The 16,882-nt window shown below is 42.4% G+C and overlaps 1 protein-coding gene and 1 long non-coding RNA gene across 5 annotated transcripts in view; one reads left to right on the top strand and one right to left on the bottom strand.

The window, feature by feature from the left end:
* NTRK2 (neurotrophic receptor tyrosine kinase 2) overlaps nucleotides 1-4,318 on the top strand; it is a 329,075-nt gene extending 324,757 nt beyond the window's left edge. For all 4 annotated transcript variants that reach the window (XM_049116166.1, XM_025423180.3, XM_025423181.3 and 1 more), the window contains 2 exons: nucleotides 1,503-1,661; nucleotides 2,508-4,318. In XM_049116166.1, the coding sequence (XP_048972123.1) occupies nucleotides 1,503-1,661; nucleotides 2,508-2,693 (345 nt within the window). In that variant the 3' untranslated portion in view covers nucleotides 2,694-4,318. The remainder of the gene's footprint in view (nucleotides 1-1,502; nucleotides 1,662-2,507) is intronic.
* A 7,714-nt stretch (nucleotides 4,319-12,032) lies between these two features.
* LOC118351090 (uncharacterized) lies at nucleotides 12,033-16,219 on the bottom strand. The gene is made up of 2 exons (XR_004805900.2): nucleotides 16,086-16,219; nucleotides 12,033-12,346 (listed from the first exon to the last, which is right to left on the bottom strand). It is a non-coding gene; the product is annotated as an uncharacterized LOC118351090 (long non-coding RNA).
* Between the last annotated feature and the right edge of the window lie 663 nt (nucleotides 16,220-16,882).

Genomic DNA, 16,882 nt, shown 5'->3' with positions numbered 1-16,882 from the left:
TATAAATATCAACCCTGATGGTAAGTATTGACATCACCTTCATGCATGTCCAGGCAGATCCGTGAAGGAAATCTGTGCTCATAGAACAGTGATCACCTGTCACAACATGGTGAGAAGCCAGTAAAGAAATTAAAAGCTGACTGAAGGCAACCCACCTCTACTTAGTGTTTGAGCTTCGGGTGTGTTCAAAGCTGAACAGTAAAGATATGGGGGCACCTTTCCCTTGTCCCAGGAATCTATTTCCCTATTGTCAAATTTGGAATCCTTGTACAGAGAACAATGGAGGGAAAAACCCACAAAACACTCTCCTCCTTTGATGCTCAAGCTTTCTCTGATGCTAAGAGCATTATCAGAAATCGTCAAGCATATTAGACATCTCTGACACTCGCAGGTCTTTGGGCTCAGTAATTGAGCAGCATTTTTCAGGCACCGTTAGCCCATTTCTTTCCTTTAATGAGTCAGAAATGGATGTTGATGATTGTAGCTGGGCAGAAACTCAATGTGGCATCAGTGTAAGAACAGAGGGGCTCATGAATGGTCTGAGTCCTGCTGTCTGTGTGCTCATCTGCCGCTGCAGTGTGTCTCAGCTGGTAGCACGAAAACCGGAACTCACCACCCATCGGGCTACTATGCAGAAATGTCATCGTGGTTTTGAAATCAGGCAGCACCGATCAGCTGCAAACCTAAACATGAAGTTCTTAACTTTTGTCCAGGAAGTCCGAAATCATAAATAAGTGTCCTTGTCAAACAAAGTACCCTATGCCTATGCTAAGGCTCTTGCCATCTAATGCCTCAGCCTTACTGTGTTTACTCAAATGAACTTTCCCCAAACTGTATTTATTCATTTTTGTGCACTAGCTTAATTGTAGTAGAGGCAAGTCCTTAGCTCAAGGTCCAAAAACCTGACTGCTTTGTGTCCATAGCAACCTAAATCTCAGTCGCTTGTAAAATGGGAGTAATCATGTCTGCCCTGCCCATGGCCACATTATGTGAGGGTATTTGAGGCACCACTGTGCACTCATCCTAAGACTTTAAGTGAAGGAAGTTCTGGCCTTGCTAAGAAAGTAGTCACTTGGTGGGTCATTTTGGACACAGCTTCCTACTTCTTTCCTAGTTGGAGTGATCTTGTTATTTAGAAGACTGAGTCACCTTCATACCAGAAAGCACGTGTGTGTGTGCGTGCATGTGTGTGTGTATGTTATCCAGGATGAACATCCACCTGTTGTATTCTCTGCTCTATTTTGTTTTGAGAAAGAAAGAATAGCAAAAAATATGAAAAAAAATATTTTGACCATTCTTTGCCCTCTCTGTTACTTGTTTCTTACAAAGAAATGGTATTTCCTGTATTTATAAATTAATACATTCTAAAATTAAAATTAATAAATACAAATAAAGGAAAGGGAAAAAGTCCCCCCCCCCATTTACAGTATACACTTTTCTCCCTGGTGATGGGAACTTTGTTTTTGGGTGACTGATGCCTGCTGTTCACCCTGCTCCACCAGGTCGGTGGCCACACAATGCTGCCCATTCGCTGGATGCCTCCAGAGAGCATCATGTACAGGAAGTTCACCACAGAAAGTGATGTCTGGAGCCTGGGAGTCGTGTTATGGGAGATCTTCACGTACGGCAAACAGCCCTGGTACCAGCTGTCCAACAACGAGGTACGCTGTGGGCTGGGTGAGACCCCCCAAAGGCTGGTGTCAAGAAGTGTCCCTCGGCTAGAGGCCAGGAGACAAAGTTTTGTGGCTTTGTTGGGAGCAGCACCTCCCATGTGGCCTCTCTGTACCTAAAATGTCATGGCCAAAGTATAGTCACTCGCTGAATTGAAGCATTCTAGAGAAAGAAAAGCTGTTGCTGGCACACCTGGGATTTGCCAGTGATGAGGCTGAAAATCACTTGTGCTGCTCATCTGGTAGATTAATAGCAGATGTGGCACTCTCACACCTTCAGAGTCCAGCTAGTAGTATTCCAATAAGGTTTCAAGTCTCTCTCTATTTTTTTTTTTTTGCACATCTCACTAGAACATTCTAGTGTTTTATTTTCATATTTCAATTCTTTTGCAACTACATCTATATTTGAGCAAAGCTTCTTGGTCAGGCACCTCACATTTTCTTCAGGCTTTATCTGAAGAAGTCTTTTATCCCAACTCCACTCATTTCTACAGCTTGGAGTTGCCTCAGTCAGCACCTTGACATGAAAGTTCCAGGCTCCATCTCAGGCCAATAAGGCTAAAATCCATTGGAATTACAGTGTGAGGTCTGGAAGCATCCCACAGAGAGAAAACATTTCTCCATCAGTTTGGTGACCTCAGTGTGCCTAGAAAAAGAGACATAAACCAATGAAATTAACCATGATTTACCGACCCATAATAATTGCTCTCTTCCTCCAGAAAAAAGTGAACACTGAGTGGGTTTCTTTAGAGCAGCCCTCTCCTTGCGATAACATTTGCTTTATCTGCTTTGTTTTTCTTCTTGGCTGATTCTGTCTTCTATCTCCATCCTGTTCAGGTGATAGAATGCATCACGCAGGGCCGAGTCTTGCAGCGACCTAGAACGTGCCCCCAGGAGGTCTATGAGTTGATGCTGGGGTGCTGGCAGCGGGAGCCCCATATGAGGAAAAACATCAAGGGTATCCACACCCTCCTTCAGAACTTGGCCAAGGCATCTCCAGTCTACCTGGATATTCTAGGCTAGGGCCCCTTCTCCCAGATCGATCCTTCCCAAAGCACCTCCTCAGATCGGCCGAGAGGATGAACGTCTTTTAGCTGCCGCTGGATGCCATCAATCTGCTGTTCTTCACTCCGACAGTATTAACAACAAAGACACCGAGAGGCTTTCAGAGGGAAGCCATGTGCACTTCTCCATCCGTAGACACAGTATGGACTTCTTTTGGCATTGTCTCTTTCTCTCTTTCCATCTCCCTTGGTTTCTTCCCTAGTTTTTGTTCTTTTTTTCTCTTGTCTTTTTTTTTTTTTTTTTCTTTTTGGTCTTCCTTGCTTCATAGTCCTTTCCCTTTCTTTTGAATCAATCTGGCTTCTGCATTACTATTAACTCTGCATAGACAAAGGCCTTAACAACCCTAATTTGTTATATCAGCAGACACTCCAGTTTGCCCACCACAACTAACAATGCCTTGTTGTATTCCTGCCTTTGATGTGGATGAAAAAAAGGGAAAACAAATATTTGACTTAAACTTTGTCACTTCTGCTGTACAGACATCGAGAGTTTCTATGGATTCACTTCTATTTATTTATTATTATTACTGTTCTTATTGGTTTTGGATGGCTTAAGCCTGTGTATGAAACAGGAAAACTTGTGTTTAATATGGGAAGCCTTTATCTATGGGAGATTAAAACCAGAGAGAAAGAAGATTTATTATAAACCACAGTATGGGAGGAACAAAGACAACCATTGGGATCAGCTGGCGTCGGTCCCTACTTAGGAAAAACCCAGCGATTGTTAGCTGGGAGGAATGTATTCGGCACCTTCCCCTGAGGAGCTTTCTGAGGAGTAAAAAGACTGTTGAACTCTGTGCCATGGACTATTCTTTTCCCATCACCAGAAACACTAGAGTGTAGTTGAGAGAAAAGATGGCTTCCATGAGACGCAAGATGGTGCATCACACGTCGGGACAGTCTTGTCTTTGCAGGTCACGGTGATAGCACTGGTTTGTTTTTCCAAGTGTTGTCCACTGAACCTTTGTCGAGTTCAGCTGAAAATGGGTGAATTCTTGTCCAGAGATCATTTCAGGGTCAGGTGGGAAAGCCAAAGACTTGGAAAAGATGGGACAAGCTATAAATTCGGAGGCATTATATTGAACTTTTCAGATAGCACTTCCCTCTGAACCCTGCCCTCCATCCCACCTGTCCTTTAAACTGTGCAAGCAAAATTGTGCATGGTCTTCGTCGATTAATACCTTGTGTGCAGGAACTACCGCTCCAGATGTCGTGCCCCTGATATGTAGAGCAGATCCATAAGAGGTATAACTTCTATAATTAGGGGAAGCTAATGGAGTTCATTAGCTGAGTATAAATGTCTCTGGGTCATATGGTGGTGATGGGTTTTATGGAAGCCTAGATGTCCTCATCTGCATCAACTGGACTGTAGGACTGTTGGGAAGGGCAAACTCAGTCCCCGAGGGGCAAAGAAACCTCACCCTGGGGACATCACATGCAATGATGTCCAGTGTGCACAGGCCAAGGTCTGGGTGTGGGCTCTGGTTGGGAGAGTGGTTTCATTCCAAGTGCACTCCATTGTCAGTATGTTCTTTGTTGTTTTTTTTTCCCACTCTATTAAAACAAGTAAAAATTTTTTAAAAATCAGGCACAGCATGCCAATGGGGAGCTATGCCCAGACCGAGCTTTGGAGGTGTGCTTCTGGGTATAGTCGTGGGTTTTGCGAAAAAAGGTTGTAAATTTAAATAGAAATTTACAATTATTTGGACGATCTGTTTTACCAAGGAAGAAAAATATTTCTGTTCCTCAAGAAAACTTGCTACCCTCTGTGAGGGGAACTTTGTTAACTTGACATCTTTATAACACAAGCCAGATTGAAAGTGAGTGATTTTAATTCATCTTAGGACATTTTATTTTGTATTTGTTTCTGAAGGTGCAATTGCTCTGTTTCAGTTTTGCTTGCGCCCTTAATTCCCGGAGCACCTTATTTTCCATTCTAGGCTTTGAAAGCCAGTTCTCAAAAAATCAAAAGTGTTGGTTAACAGAGAATGAAAGGAAACGCAGTAGCATCAGCCACCAAGTGAAGGGAGTTGGACAAGACGAACCCTCCAGTCCCTTCGAGTTCTGCGCTGGCCTGTGAGACACGGGACTTGAATTGATTGTTCTCTTTGTCGGTGAAAAAACCCTCCAGAACACACATAAAAACATAATGAAAGCCATATCTCCATGATATATACCTGTACGTATATATCCTATTAAGGACCCATGGTACTGTTAAAACACTGTGGCACTCTGGGAAGCAGTAAAGAAGGGGCAGATTTGTACAAAACTTTTCTAGATTCCATCAGTGATGACCTGAACACCTGAACAGGTTTGTCATTCTGCGTGACCGGCCAGCTGCTTGGGGGCGGGGCGGGGGCGGGGGTGGGGTGGGGGGGGACAAGCTGCAAATTATTCCTTTTATTCGATAAGAGAGCAAAGGAGGTAAAGACGCTAAGGGATCAAATTCAAGAAGGGCTGCGCAGTTTTAAAGCAAGGATTTATTTAAGGCAAATGAGAAGATGGGAGCATTCTATTCCATTCTGATATTGTTTTCCTTTAAAGGAAAAAAGCAAAAAACAAAAACAAAAAATCTGCTTACCTTCTGACAGGCCCCTCAAGGTCTTGAAATGAAAGGTTCTATGCAAGTGCAAAGTTTTATAGTTATTTATATTGCTGATCATCATCATCATCATCATCATTATTATTATTATTCTGTTGTCTCAATAGTAGGTACTGATTTCAGAGACGTCTCGCATTGAAAGAATACCAGATTGGATGAACCACAGAATAGCTTAAAATAGTCATCACTGTTCCTCTACCATCTCCTCTTCTCATGCTTTTTTGATTTTTAGAAAAGGAACATCCTCGTTCTGAAGTGTACCGATCACAGAATATGGCCTGCTACCAAATTTGTAAAAAACTCCAACAGCAGTAGGGATGAAACTAATTCTCTAGCCCAAGCTCAGTTTGCCACTCATTTCCATTTACAAAGTGTTTCATAGTTTTCCAGCACCTTTCACACCTGTGAGCAAATTATTCCCATTTTTTACAAATGAGGAAATGGAGGCTCGGAGACGTTAAGTGGCATGCTAGAAATCTCCAGGCTTGCTTCTGGCACCAGTGGGATTTGATCTAAGTGTTCTGACTCTGAAGTTCATGATTCTGTCCACTAGAGACTCCCGGATTCAGACAAACAGTCCAAGAAAGCAAGCACGGTGATAAATTCATGAAGCAGGACATGAAGTTGGAAGAACAAAATGAAATACCTGAGATGACAAGCAGCTGAAATATTGTGATATATAATCATGCTTATAGCTTCAGTGAAGTCCTTGTATACTGAACCAGCATCATAATCAGGCTTATTTAGAAAGCATTTTGAACTATGCTATAGAAGATCATATCAGAATTCACATTATACAGATGTGTTCACATCCACGCTGTGGTATTTTCATGTATTTATATGTGTGTTATAAATACTTGATTTATACATAGACAGACACACAGGCACAGTGTGTCTGTGTGCTTATGTATAAATGTTTAGGCACACAGTAATAGAGATAATTCTAAGTAGGGTGCAGTATGAATAATTTGCTTAAAATCTGCTAAATAACCAAAACTTTTTAATGCCCTATTGCGGTTAGTGCTTCCATTCTCCATGTGGGTAGGACTACATCGCACTTTTCAACTCTGTGCAGTACTGCATGGGTGGAAGACATATTTAAGGTAATGTGCTTCCCAAAACAACTGAATCAAAGCCATCCCACTACATTGAGTCCTTTCCCTGGCTCCTTGCAAAGGAGAATGCAGACTGAAATAGATCTCCTTATGTAAAGGTCCAGGAAAGGAAAATTGATTTTTTTCCATCTTTTTGCACATTTGTATCATGCTCACCTTGTCCCACTGTGACCCCTTTACACTTGTGTTCAGAGTCCAAGCATTCCAGAAGAGAATCAGAATGTCGGGAACCCAGTGTCTCAAAAGTCAGTGGTGAGAAGTCCAAGACCTCACCACAAGGCGAGCGACTCTTAGGAATTTCCGTGTCTGAGTGGGAATGCAAAGCAACAACAGTATAAAATGCTGTCCTTTGCAAAGAGCCATGACAAAAGGATCCCCTGGTCAAGAACAGACTTTTCTTTTTAACCTTTTCTTTTTGCAAATCTTCTATAATGCCAATGGTTTTAAACTGTATATCTAATTAAATAAATGACTCCATACACACACACCCTTAATTCTCTTGCTCTCTCTCTCTCTCTCTTTCTCTTTTTCTCCCATTTGAGGATTTTTGTTTCCAATGCTGAGTTTGGTTTGACACATTACAGAAAATGGGGAATGGCTGGTGACCCAATCCTCAAATGGCTAATGAAGGTTAAAGCACTTCCTTCACAGTGTGTAATTGTGGCATGCAGAGACTCCCAGGTTGTGATAGCAAATGTTATTCTAAAGAATTAGGGTTGGGAGGGATTTGTAGTTAAATATGACAGCACGTGGAAGGCTATTTTCTCATTGTTAGGGCTAGAATGAATCACTGCTGCTCAAGTCAAAGGCTCTTGAATATTCTCAGTTTTTGCATTGTGCCCCCTTTTCCTTCTACTTTTATTTATGTATTTATTTATGTATGTATTTATTTATTTATTCATTCATTCACTTATTTATATATTTTTTTGGCTCCATTCATCACAAACACAAAGCAAAGCAAAAAAATATATATATGTGTGTGTATATGTGTTGCAGGCAAAACACTGTGAAATTCACAACAGCAACCAAGCAACTCTTTTTGCCATCTTAACATACGTCTCAGGAGACGAAATGGAAACACATGGGGATGTCATTCTTTTAGTCTATGCATTCTAGGCCAGGTCCGTGTTTGGTTTTTTTTTTTCCCCCTTTGGTCTGTGCATTAATGAAAAGGATCCTGAGTGAAGGTTGGCTGAACGTTCAATGTAACGGAGCAAGCATAATAAAAGCTACTAATAGCCACATGTTTGGACTGGAAAAAAAAATCAGAGAAAATGAAATGAAATGTATAAAGGCCTACTACATCTTGCAGCTTGTATATCTTACTATTGCTTTAATAATGTATAAAACAACTGGAAATGTTTTAAATACGAGGTCTTTGAATTAAATGTGGATTTTAAATATGTAATCCCTTGACAAATGACCAAATTCTTGTGAAATATTGCTCCCTGCATTCACTGATCATTACCTATCACTTACAAATCTGCCTAGAGATGTGGGACACTCTCTGCATCTGCTTCTGTACATGGAGAGATGTTTGTATATATCCAGGCCATTTACACACACACATTTCAATATCTCTCTGAAGATATATTGCCCTTTAAATTGTGACCTGGTATTTGGAACTCTCTTTTTATTTGCTTTATTTTCTTTTTAATGTGACGTCTCTGTGCTGATACTTACTGGTTCTTGTTTTGCGATCTGTTTTGAGGTCCATTGCTTTACTAAGACCCACTGCATCTTGGCTGATTTCAAAGTGACACCAGAATATCAGTGTTTAAAAAAAAAAAAGTTTTGTTTGTAAATCATGTGACCAGCTTCTCTCAACCTGACATGGAAAGTCTCTTGTACTACAGTGTATTTAATAAAAATGATGTCTTACAATAAATAACATCCTCCAAAAGAGACACTAAAAGTTACATGATGATTACTTTAAAAATGTATAGCATTTTCACAAGGCATGTGTGCTCTTTTTACTGTCTATCTGTCTGGATTTTAATATGGTCACTGCAGATGCGTACAGGGTTCATGAGTTGAAGGCAAAAAGAGTATGTGACCTTTGGAACAAGTTCCCTGGCTGATCCTTCCATAACCTGGCACTTTCAACTTCTATCTCGGATAACTGGAACATCACTGTCCAGTAGAACTTTCTGCAATGGCATACATGTTCTATCTGCACTGTCCAACGTGGCTAGATGGCACTTGAAATGTGGCCAGGGTGACTAAAGAACTGAACTTTACATTTTACTTCATTTTAATTAGTTCACCTGTAAGTAGCCACGCGTGGCTCATGGCTACCATGTTGCCCAGCACAGAGGGAGAAGATGGAATCACTGTGATTTCTAGTGGATCAGACCTAAGAAATCTGCCAAGAGACAAGTTGTGTATCATGGTATCCCACGGTAGGGGCATCTTTGAGGATCATAATGGCTCAGGAGCGGTAGCCAAATTAAAAATGCCACATTCTCTTGGCCTCTCAGTTAACCAGTGTTTCCTAAATCAAAAAGGTGAAGGAAAGCAACATACAGGTGACTTGTCGGGGGTCTTGTATCCTGTCTCTGTCTCACCAGCAGGTGGCCCACCCACTCTTCTCCTCAGAATCTCACCGTTGTGTTTTCCAGTGTCTGACCTCTTCCCCTCTACCTCCTGTGAGAGGAAAGGAGACATCTGGGCAACATTCCTGGTGGAGACTTCAGGAACATAAAGTTTGGCAGTGGATTATCCCCAAATCCGACTCCTCAGGAACTTTGCCTCATGAAAGCTCCTCTCTCTGGTGCAGCTAAAGTTTTCCTTGAGTTATAAAAATATGACCAGGTTAACACTATCAGCAAGGACTTGGGGGATTCAAAGCTACGTAAGGAGGGAAACAACTTGTTCAAAAATCCAAATCAGGGATCCCTGGGTGGCGCAGCGGTTTGGTGCCTGCCTTTGGCCCAGGGCGCGATCCTGGAGACCCTGGATCGAATCCCACGTCGGGCTCCCGGTGCATGGAGCCTGCCTCTCTCTCTGCCTGTGTCTCTGCCTCTCTCTCTCTCTCTCTCTCTCTGTGAGACTATCATAAATAAATAAAAATTAAAAAAAAAAATCCAAATCAGATCGCATGTCCCTGTGGGATGGAGAGACTATCCCACCAGAAGAAACCAGATTGAAGGATGAAAGTTAAACTTACTGGCCAGCTCGAAGCCAGTCTGGACTATTAAAGCTTCACACTTCCACCAGTCCATTTTCTGATAGTCCCATTGTTGGGACAATTACAATGGTATCACTTTAAATTCCAAATCCAAGGTTAAGGTTTCTAGTGCCCTTGTCTGCTTCTTCCTCAAACACACTCCTATAGTTCTCCCTTAAAGATGTGTAATTTCCTATTGAGAGTAACACTTCTGCAGTACTGTGATGAGTAACCTCACGGATGCCTACTGCATGCCACGGTGTAATGTATGTGTGCAAATGCCTGGGGCCGCTGTCACAAATTATCACAAACTGGGTGGCATAACACAATGGATGTTGATTCTTTCATAGTCCTGGAGGCCAGAGCCCTGAGATTGAGGTGTTACCTCCAGGGACTCTAACGGAGAATCTGTTCCTCAACTGGTCCAGCCCCAGAAGTTCATTGGCCTGTGGCCACCTTGCTCCAATTTCAGCCTTAGTAGTCACCTTGCCTCCTCGTCTTCTTGCCTCTCCTCTGTGAGTCTGTCTTACAAGGATATGGGTGACTCCATTGAAGGCCCACCTGCAGAACCAGGGCAAGCTCATTCTCTTGAGATTCTTACATCTTCTCCCTTACGAAGTTACATCCATGGGTTCAGGAGATTACACCATGGGCATATCTTTTTGGAGACCACCATTCAACTACAGAGTATTACCCAACACTTAAATCAACCCTGGGAGGCAGGTACTATTATTATATGCAGTTTACAGATGAGAAACTGAGACACTAAAAGTGAAGAAACCTGCCAGGAAGTTTGATCAAGATCAATTGACCAGTAAATATAGTGCTTACTATTTGTCAGGAAGACAGTCATCTGTTGCTCAAGGGCTCTTACTGCAGGCAATAGGCAGAAATGCAGGCATCTGGCTGGCAAAGGGAAGGCCTGCAGGTGGGCGTTGGGTGGGACATGTGACTTGGTGTTTAGGGTCTGTTTGAAAGTAGCTCAACAGCCCAGTCTTGTGGGACTGAGGTTATTTATCTGTGGGAGCCAATGCCAAGATTCAAGTTTTGAGGAGACTAAAGAGTTTCTAGGAAGTTAAACGTGGGGAGTGAGGAGGTCTTTGGTCATTAGGGACAAGGTGAGCATTTATCCACTAAGCCAAAACCCAGAGTGAAGAGAGCATCACTAGCAAGGTCTTTGGGGTACTTTCTTAGTGCTTCTAATCCTCACCCTCAACCACTCATCGGTCTAGGGGAGGGTGAGCCTGCAGGTGAAGGGAGCCACCTTACAAGATTCTAAGACTTGGGGTGATTTTAGAACTTCTTTTGCAATAAGATCCCTACATATTTAGCCATTTCCCTAATGTCAGGTTCTGTGGTAGGCTCCCATGGTGAGAGCTACATAACAGCTAACAACCCTGTCCCCTACCTCCTGCCATCTACAGGTGGTATTTTAAATGAATGTGCGGTTTAGACCAAACTCATTCAAACAAGCAATAATATATCATTAAGACCACAAGCCTGCTATGTAGGCCAGAAAACTTCCTCTCCCTGTCCTTTCATGGAAACATACCCAAAGGCAGATGCAATGATGTATGAACATCTGGCCTATATCTAGATCAGGTGACAGGGAGGGACAACATAAGACCCAGGAAGCTGCCTTTCTGGCATGAGAAAGCTGGGCTTAAGTGATTCTTTTGTTTCCTTCATGCAGAAAGGGTGACACTTGTATTTACCTGTGATAATTCCTCAATCTTCAGAGGATTTGAGTCATTTCATATACCTACAAAAACCTCTAATGTCGCTTGTACTAATTAACAAAACTTCTCGGTTTGGTAACAATATTTTAAATACCAATTAACTACTCAAGTCATTTCTCACATGGGCACTGCATCTTTATGTCAGTTATAGGATATCTATATGTCCTTATATATGTCACAATATCTAATCACTTCTAGCATAGAGACTGGATATAACTTGAACACACACGTCACATCTATACACGGACTTTAAAGTTAATTGCCATGCAGACAGTATAACCACCTCCTTATGGACAAGCTCAGCCTTTTATCCTAAAGGACATATGGATCTGTAGATACCAACCCAAATGGGGGAAACGCATCTTTCTTCTTTTTCCTTTAAATCAGATTATGTTTGACTAAAGTCCCACAGGGGCAAAATCAATCTCAACAATTACTGGGTATGTCTCCCTTTCCTAGGGTAAGCCATGGATCTCATGGCTCATTGATACCCAGGAAATATCCTAATTTACTTCTTATCACCATCCAGTGGTGCTGGTGTCAGAGTTGAAGAGCTCTGCGTATAGGATAATACATCAGGCACAGCAGAACCATTCTCCAAAGCCCCACCACCTCCCGGACATCCTATCCACTAGACATTGTGACTATCTACTCTCACAAAACGTCACAAGGCTTTACCTCCAAGACTTTAATTTAGCTTTCAGTTTCATTTGGCTTGCGGATATTTTTTTTCTTTTTTCTCATTCTGTTATAATTTATCCAGCATATGTATGTATTCAGAACAAGATGGGAGGCTCTGTGCACCTGTTCAATCTTCCATCTTCCTTGGAAATCTCAAAGCTTTCTTCCTTGAATTGAGATGAGTGTTCTCTTCACATGATCTTATTTTTCTGGCAAGATAAATATTAGAGCAGTTCCTCTCAGATTTTGTTGTGGGTCAGAATCACCTTGGATAACTTTGAAAAATGTAGAAGCTGAAGGCTCACCCTGAAAGAATTAGTTTCCATTAGTCCAAGGTGGGGCAAGAAATGGACATTTTTCCCTCAAAATCCTCTAGGTGTTTCTAATGCTCAGCTAGGGTGGAGGAATATTCGTCTAGGGGATGATAAAGCTTAGCCCCAAAATTTCAACCATCCAAACAAAAAACATCTGGTGATAGACCTGGACTTGACTCGGAGAGAATGGGCCAGACAGAGAAGGGTCTGGAAATTTAGTTCAAGAATGCTAGATGGAGAGCTAGATAGATTTGAAGCAAATCATCAGTATCCAAGAAGTTGAGAAGTGAACTACATGTCCTCTCAGAAAATAAGTTTCTGTAAAGCTTCATGGAAACCATTTATGGCCCAATGCTTAAGGCAATCAGTCAATCAAGCAGTCCTGATGGACTAAAAGTCCGGGGCTCCAGCTCCCTGTTATGCCAGAAGAATGGCTAGTGGTTCTGCAACTATAGGTTCTGATGACGATCATCCTGCTGCTAGCTTGCTACATACTGCAGTCACCAGAAGACCTGGATCCAGCCCATGACCCTGAAAACTGAGCCCACAGGATCAGCTGGAATTGAAGCTCCTCCATATTGCTATTACATGCCAGGCCTAGATCACAGCAGGGGGTGGCACTAGCACTTCCTTTATCATGCAACAGTCCCAAGGTCAGGATTCATCTTCAAGAGTCTACATTCAGTCCTACCAGATTGCTGTGTGCAATTCTGAAGAGTGCTGGGCATCTGAATTGGGAACATACATACCGGATACTGATTTTATCCCCATGAATCTTATCCTAAATCATAATATTCTAGTAGTTCTGCTCTATGTGCTATCCAGCCATTTGATCTTTTTTGTGTGACAATATTGTGATTTTTATTTATCTTTTTTTTTGTCAGCCATTTCCTACATCTAGAATGAACTAGAATAATTCTGCAACATCTTTATGATGATGGTTATTTTTGTTCAGTTCGCCTGACCACAGGACTTTTCTATAGTGGACTTAAAAGAAAAGCATTTGCAAAGTTATGTAATATGTTTTTAGTTTGGAGCGAGGACTTTCTTGGAGACAAATAGCTATTTTCCAGCTTTAGGGTATAGAGATGAATATGGATCAGAATGGTTGTTCAGGACCTCCTATAGCATCACAGATTCAAAGCGTTGGAGGGGCTGCAGAGGGCGATCCTTTGGACATTCTTGCCAGGGGGTCCAGCCCTAGTAAGAGGGAATTTGTTTGAATACATCCTCCTGCCCCCCTCTCCAATCCCCCCACCAAAGTCTATTTGCATTTTACAAAGCTTCCTTAGCAAGTACTTCCTGGTGCTGAACCAACATCTGCCTCCCATGGGCTCAAATCTCCTGGGAGTGCACAGAATAACTCTTATTCATTATTACTTGGCATCCCTTTATGACTGCCTTGTGCTCTTCCTCCCACATCCATCCCCCTACAGAAAACTCTAGAATGCTTGCCAAATACCCAGGAGAAAGGGCAAGGAACCCAGCTCTGCCTGGTAAAGCTAATGCCTAGCCCACAATTCCATGGTTACTCTTTATTCACATCAGCTCATTTTCCCCTACCTGTTCTTCAGGCTTCAAATCTTCTTGACACAAGCAAAAAGTAACTTTAGAAGGGATCAGAGACATTAAAAGTGAGGTGTGTTTCCTCTCCTCTGCTGATAAAACAGACAACAAATAGGGGTCCACAGCCCTTATATCTGAGGGTCATCTAAAATTTCCCCAGATGCTGTTAAAAACAAGGGAAGTAAGGGAATATGGATGTCCTATGGGACAGTGAGACTTGCTGTCTCTGATGTTAGAGAAAAAAAGGGTGAAAGGTATTGCTTATTTGCATGCTCAGGCAAGGGTGGGGGTGTTTGCTAACCTAAAGATAGCCTTAATTTTATTTGTTTTTCCTCAGGAACATCTGCTTGCACAATGATTAGACACTGGCATTCATTAACACAGGAAGTGAAGTGTCTGAGGTTTGTGTCACTGGGAGTGTTCAAGAACAAAATAAGACAGACACTCGGGGGAGTGATTTGAGAGCATTTTTCACACTATGCAAAGGTTCACCCTAAGAGAATGTCTAATATTCAGAGGGCACTGTCGTTGAGAACTCAGTCATTTGTGGTAATTGGGAGTCACTCTGCCTGGAATTGTGGGACAGGGTGGACGATGGATGACACTGACCATGTGTATGTGCCATGTGAATGAATACCTAACGAGGGCCTGGTGGCAGCAGTGTCTCAGAAAATGCTTGCTGAATAAATGAATAAATTTCTTAGGCACACAGTGAAAAGAATGCAGAACATTCTGTACACCCTTTCTACATTCCAAAGTACATTTACATATATTATGGCATTTTGCTTCCTAACATTCCCGTGAGATTGGAGCACAGGCTTTCCCCTCCCCCATTCCCCATTTTGCAGATAAGGGTCTGGTCATGGTCCCATAAATTAGGGACAGAGTCAGAACTAGACAGGGAGTTTCCTAATTCTTATAGGATTTTAGAACATTCAATCATCTGTCCAGAGACTTTAAGGAAAATTTCCCAGATTCTTAATTCTCATTTATAAGATCAGGATATGATGACAATATACCCTGAACCCCCTGTCTCTTTCCACCCTGCTCCTTTGGCTCAAAAAATAAAAAGTGATGCTATTAAAAATTAGATTTTTGAACATGTTAAGTATTGTGTGAAAGTGTGACCAGAAGGAAAATAATAAAGTATAAAAGTCAGCTACTTCATTTCTACATCTACTCTTCAAGACTTCCAGTAACAGGGGATCCCTAGGTGGCTCAGCGATTTAGTGCCTGCGTCAGCCCAGGGTGTGATCCTGGAGTCCTGGGATTGAGTTCTGCATTGGGCTCCCTGCATGGAGCCTGCTTCTCCCTCTGCTTGTGTCTCTGCCTCTGTGTGTGTGTGTGTCTCTCATGAATAAATAAATAAAATCTTTAAAAAAAAAAGACTTCCAGTAACAGTCGATTGAATAGATTTTTGAAAAAATGCAAAATACAGGAATCAATTAGATTTTCCCCATTGATTAAAGGGGATTACTGAAGAATTCCACAAAGAAATAATGGATATCATCCTTTGGCTATGCAGAGAAAGTGGGACTAGATATAGACCCAGTAAAGTTGGAGATTGGAAGCAGCTTTTGGGGATACACCAGTTTACCCTGGTCAGACTACAGATGAGAGCCCTGAGACATAGAAGGGTCATGCAGAGTGCTGAGGCTCATCCCCAGGTTTCCTAACTTCCAGAGACCCTCCAGCTATGGCCCTTAGTGTCCTATTGCTTTGACTCCCCTGGAGCTGAAGCATCTGCCTCTTTCTCTTCATCACAGTGGCCTGTGAGCATGTGTGTCCCCAGCACGCCTATTTCTTCCTTCACTCCCTTCCCCCTAAAGCAGGGTTCAAGACCTATAATCAAGCACAATAAGGGTGTATATTTCAGTTTAAATAAAATTAAAAGATTTCTTCTAGCCTTCTGCATCTCAATAGTAAGAACAAGAAACCAAACCACATTACTCCCTAAATTTTAGTTGTCCCCATCAATTTCCAGATTCCACTTAGGAGATCAGTCCTAAGTAACAGGGCTGAGGATGGGAAAGAATCCGGAAAAGCTGTGAACAGCTCCCCATTTCTATCCTCTATGTGGGTCCCTACTCCCCCCACCCAGCTTCCCCCTTGGCTCTTGAAACCCACTGCCCTCTTGGGACACCGTCCGCCCTCCATCATCCTACCTACTGGCTCCGCATCCCTCTCACATCTTTTTAAAGAGATATTTTGGGAAGCAGCACACGCACATCCAGAGACCAATTACTCAATCTCCCAGCAAGTATGGAGATGATGGAAGTATAGCCCTTCCGTCTCCTAGCAACGGCTTGGGGGGGAGGCTGGAAAGCAAGCTGGTTGCCCAGCACCACCCTGCGTAGAAGGCATTTGCGCATTTCGCTTTTGTTGTCTTTGATGGCCATTTCTAAAACTGGCTCTGTATTCTTGGGGGGATTTTAGGCATTTATTCTTTTAAAAGATCTCTGCTGACATCCACAGGTCCTATAATTAACATCTCAAGTCTTCACAGGCCGGAAGTGTTCCGTCACCCCTAAAAATACGGAGGCCCATCTTGGTCTTCCTCCTGTAGCTTATTAGGAATTTGGCCAGTCCTCTACTTCCTCCAAGCTATCTCTCGCCTTTACACATATTCAACCCAGATGTGGACATTCAAGCACTCCTTTCTTTCTTTCTCCCCGCCGCCCCCCGCCCCACCACCACCACCAAATTGTGAACTCTGCCCTCTAGAAAAATAAAAGTCACTGGAGATCTTACTCAGCTTGCCTTTTAACCTAAAATGACCAGCCAAAGCCTATTTCCACACCTGTTGTCCCAATGCCTCCATAGTCTCCAGCTCTGCTCCACCCTCCCCCATAGCAAACAGTCATTGACAAAGGAAATATTTGACAAACTGGAGTAAGAATTGATTAAATGAGGAAGGAAGGCATGAGCTAGCCTGATAGCTGACTCCCCTAACTGGAAATAC

Source organism: Canis lupus, chromosome 1 (genome assembly GCF_003254725.2).
Source record: "Canis lupus dingo isolate Sandy chromosome 1, ASM325472v2, whole genome shotgun sequence".
Taxonomy (NCBI): Eukaryota; Metazoa; Chordata; class Mammalia; order Carnivora; family Canidae; genus Canis; species Canis lupus.
This window is presented reverse-complemented; position numbering and strand designations above follow the sequence as displayed.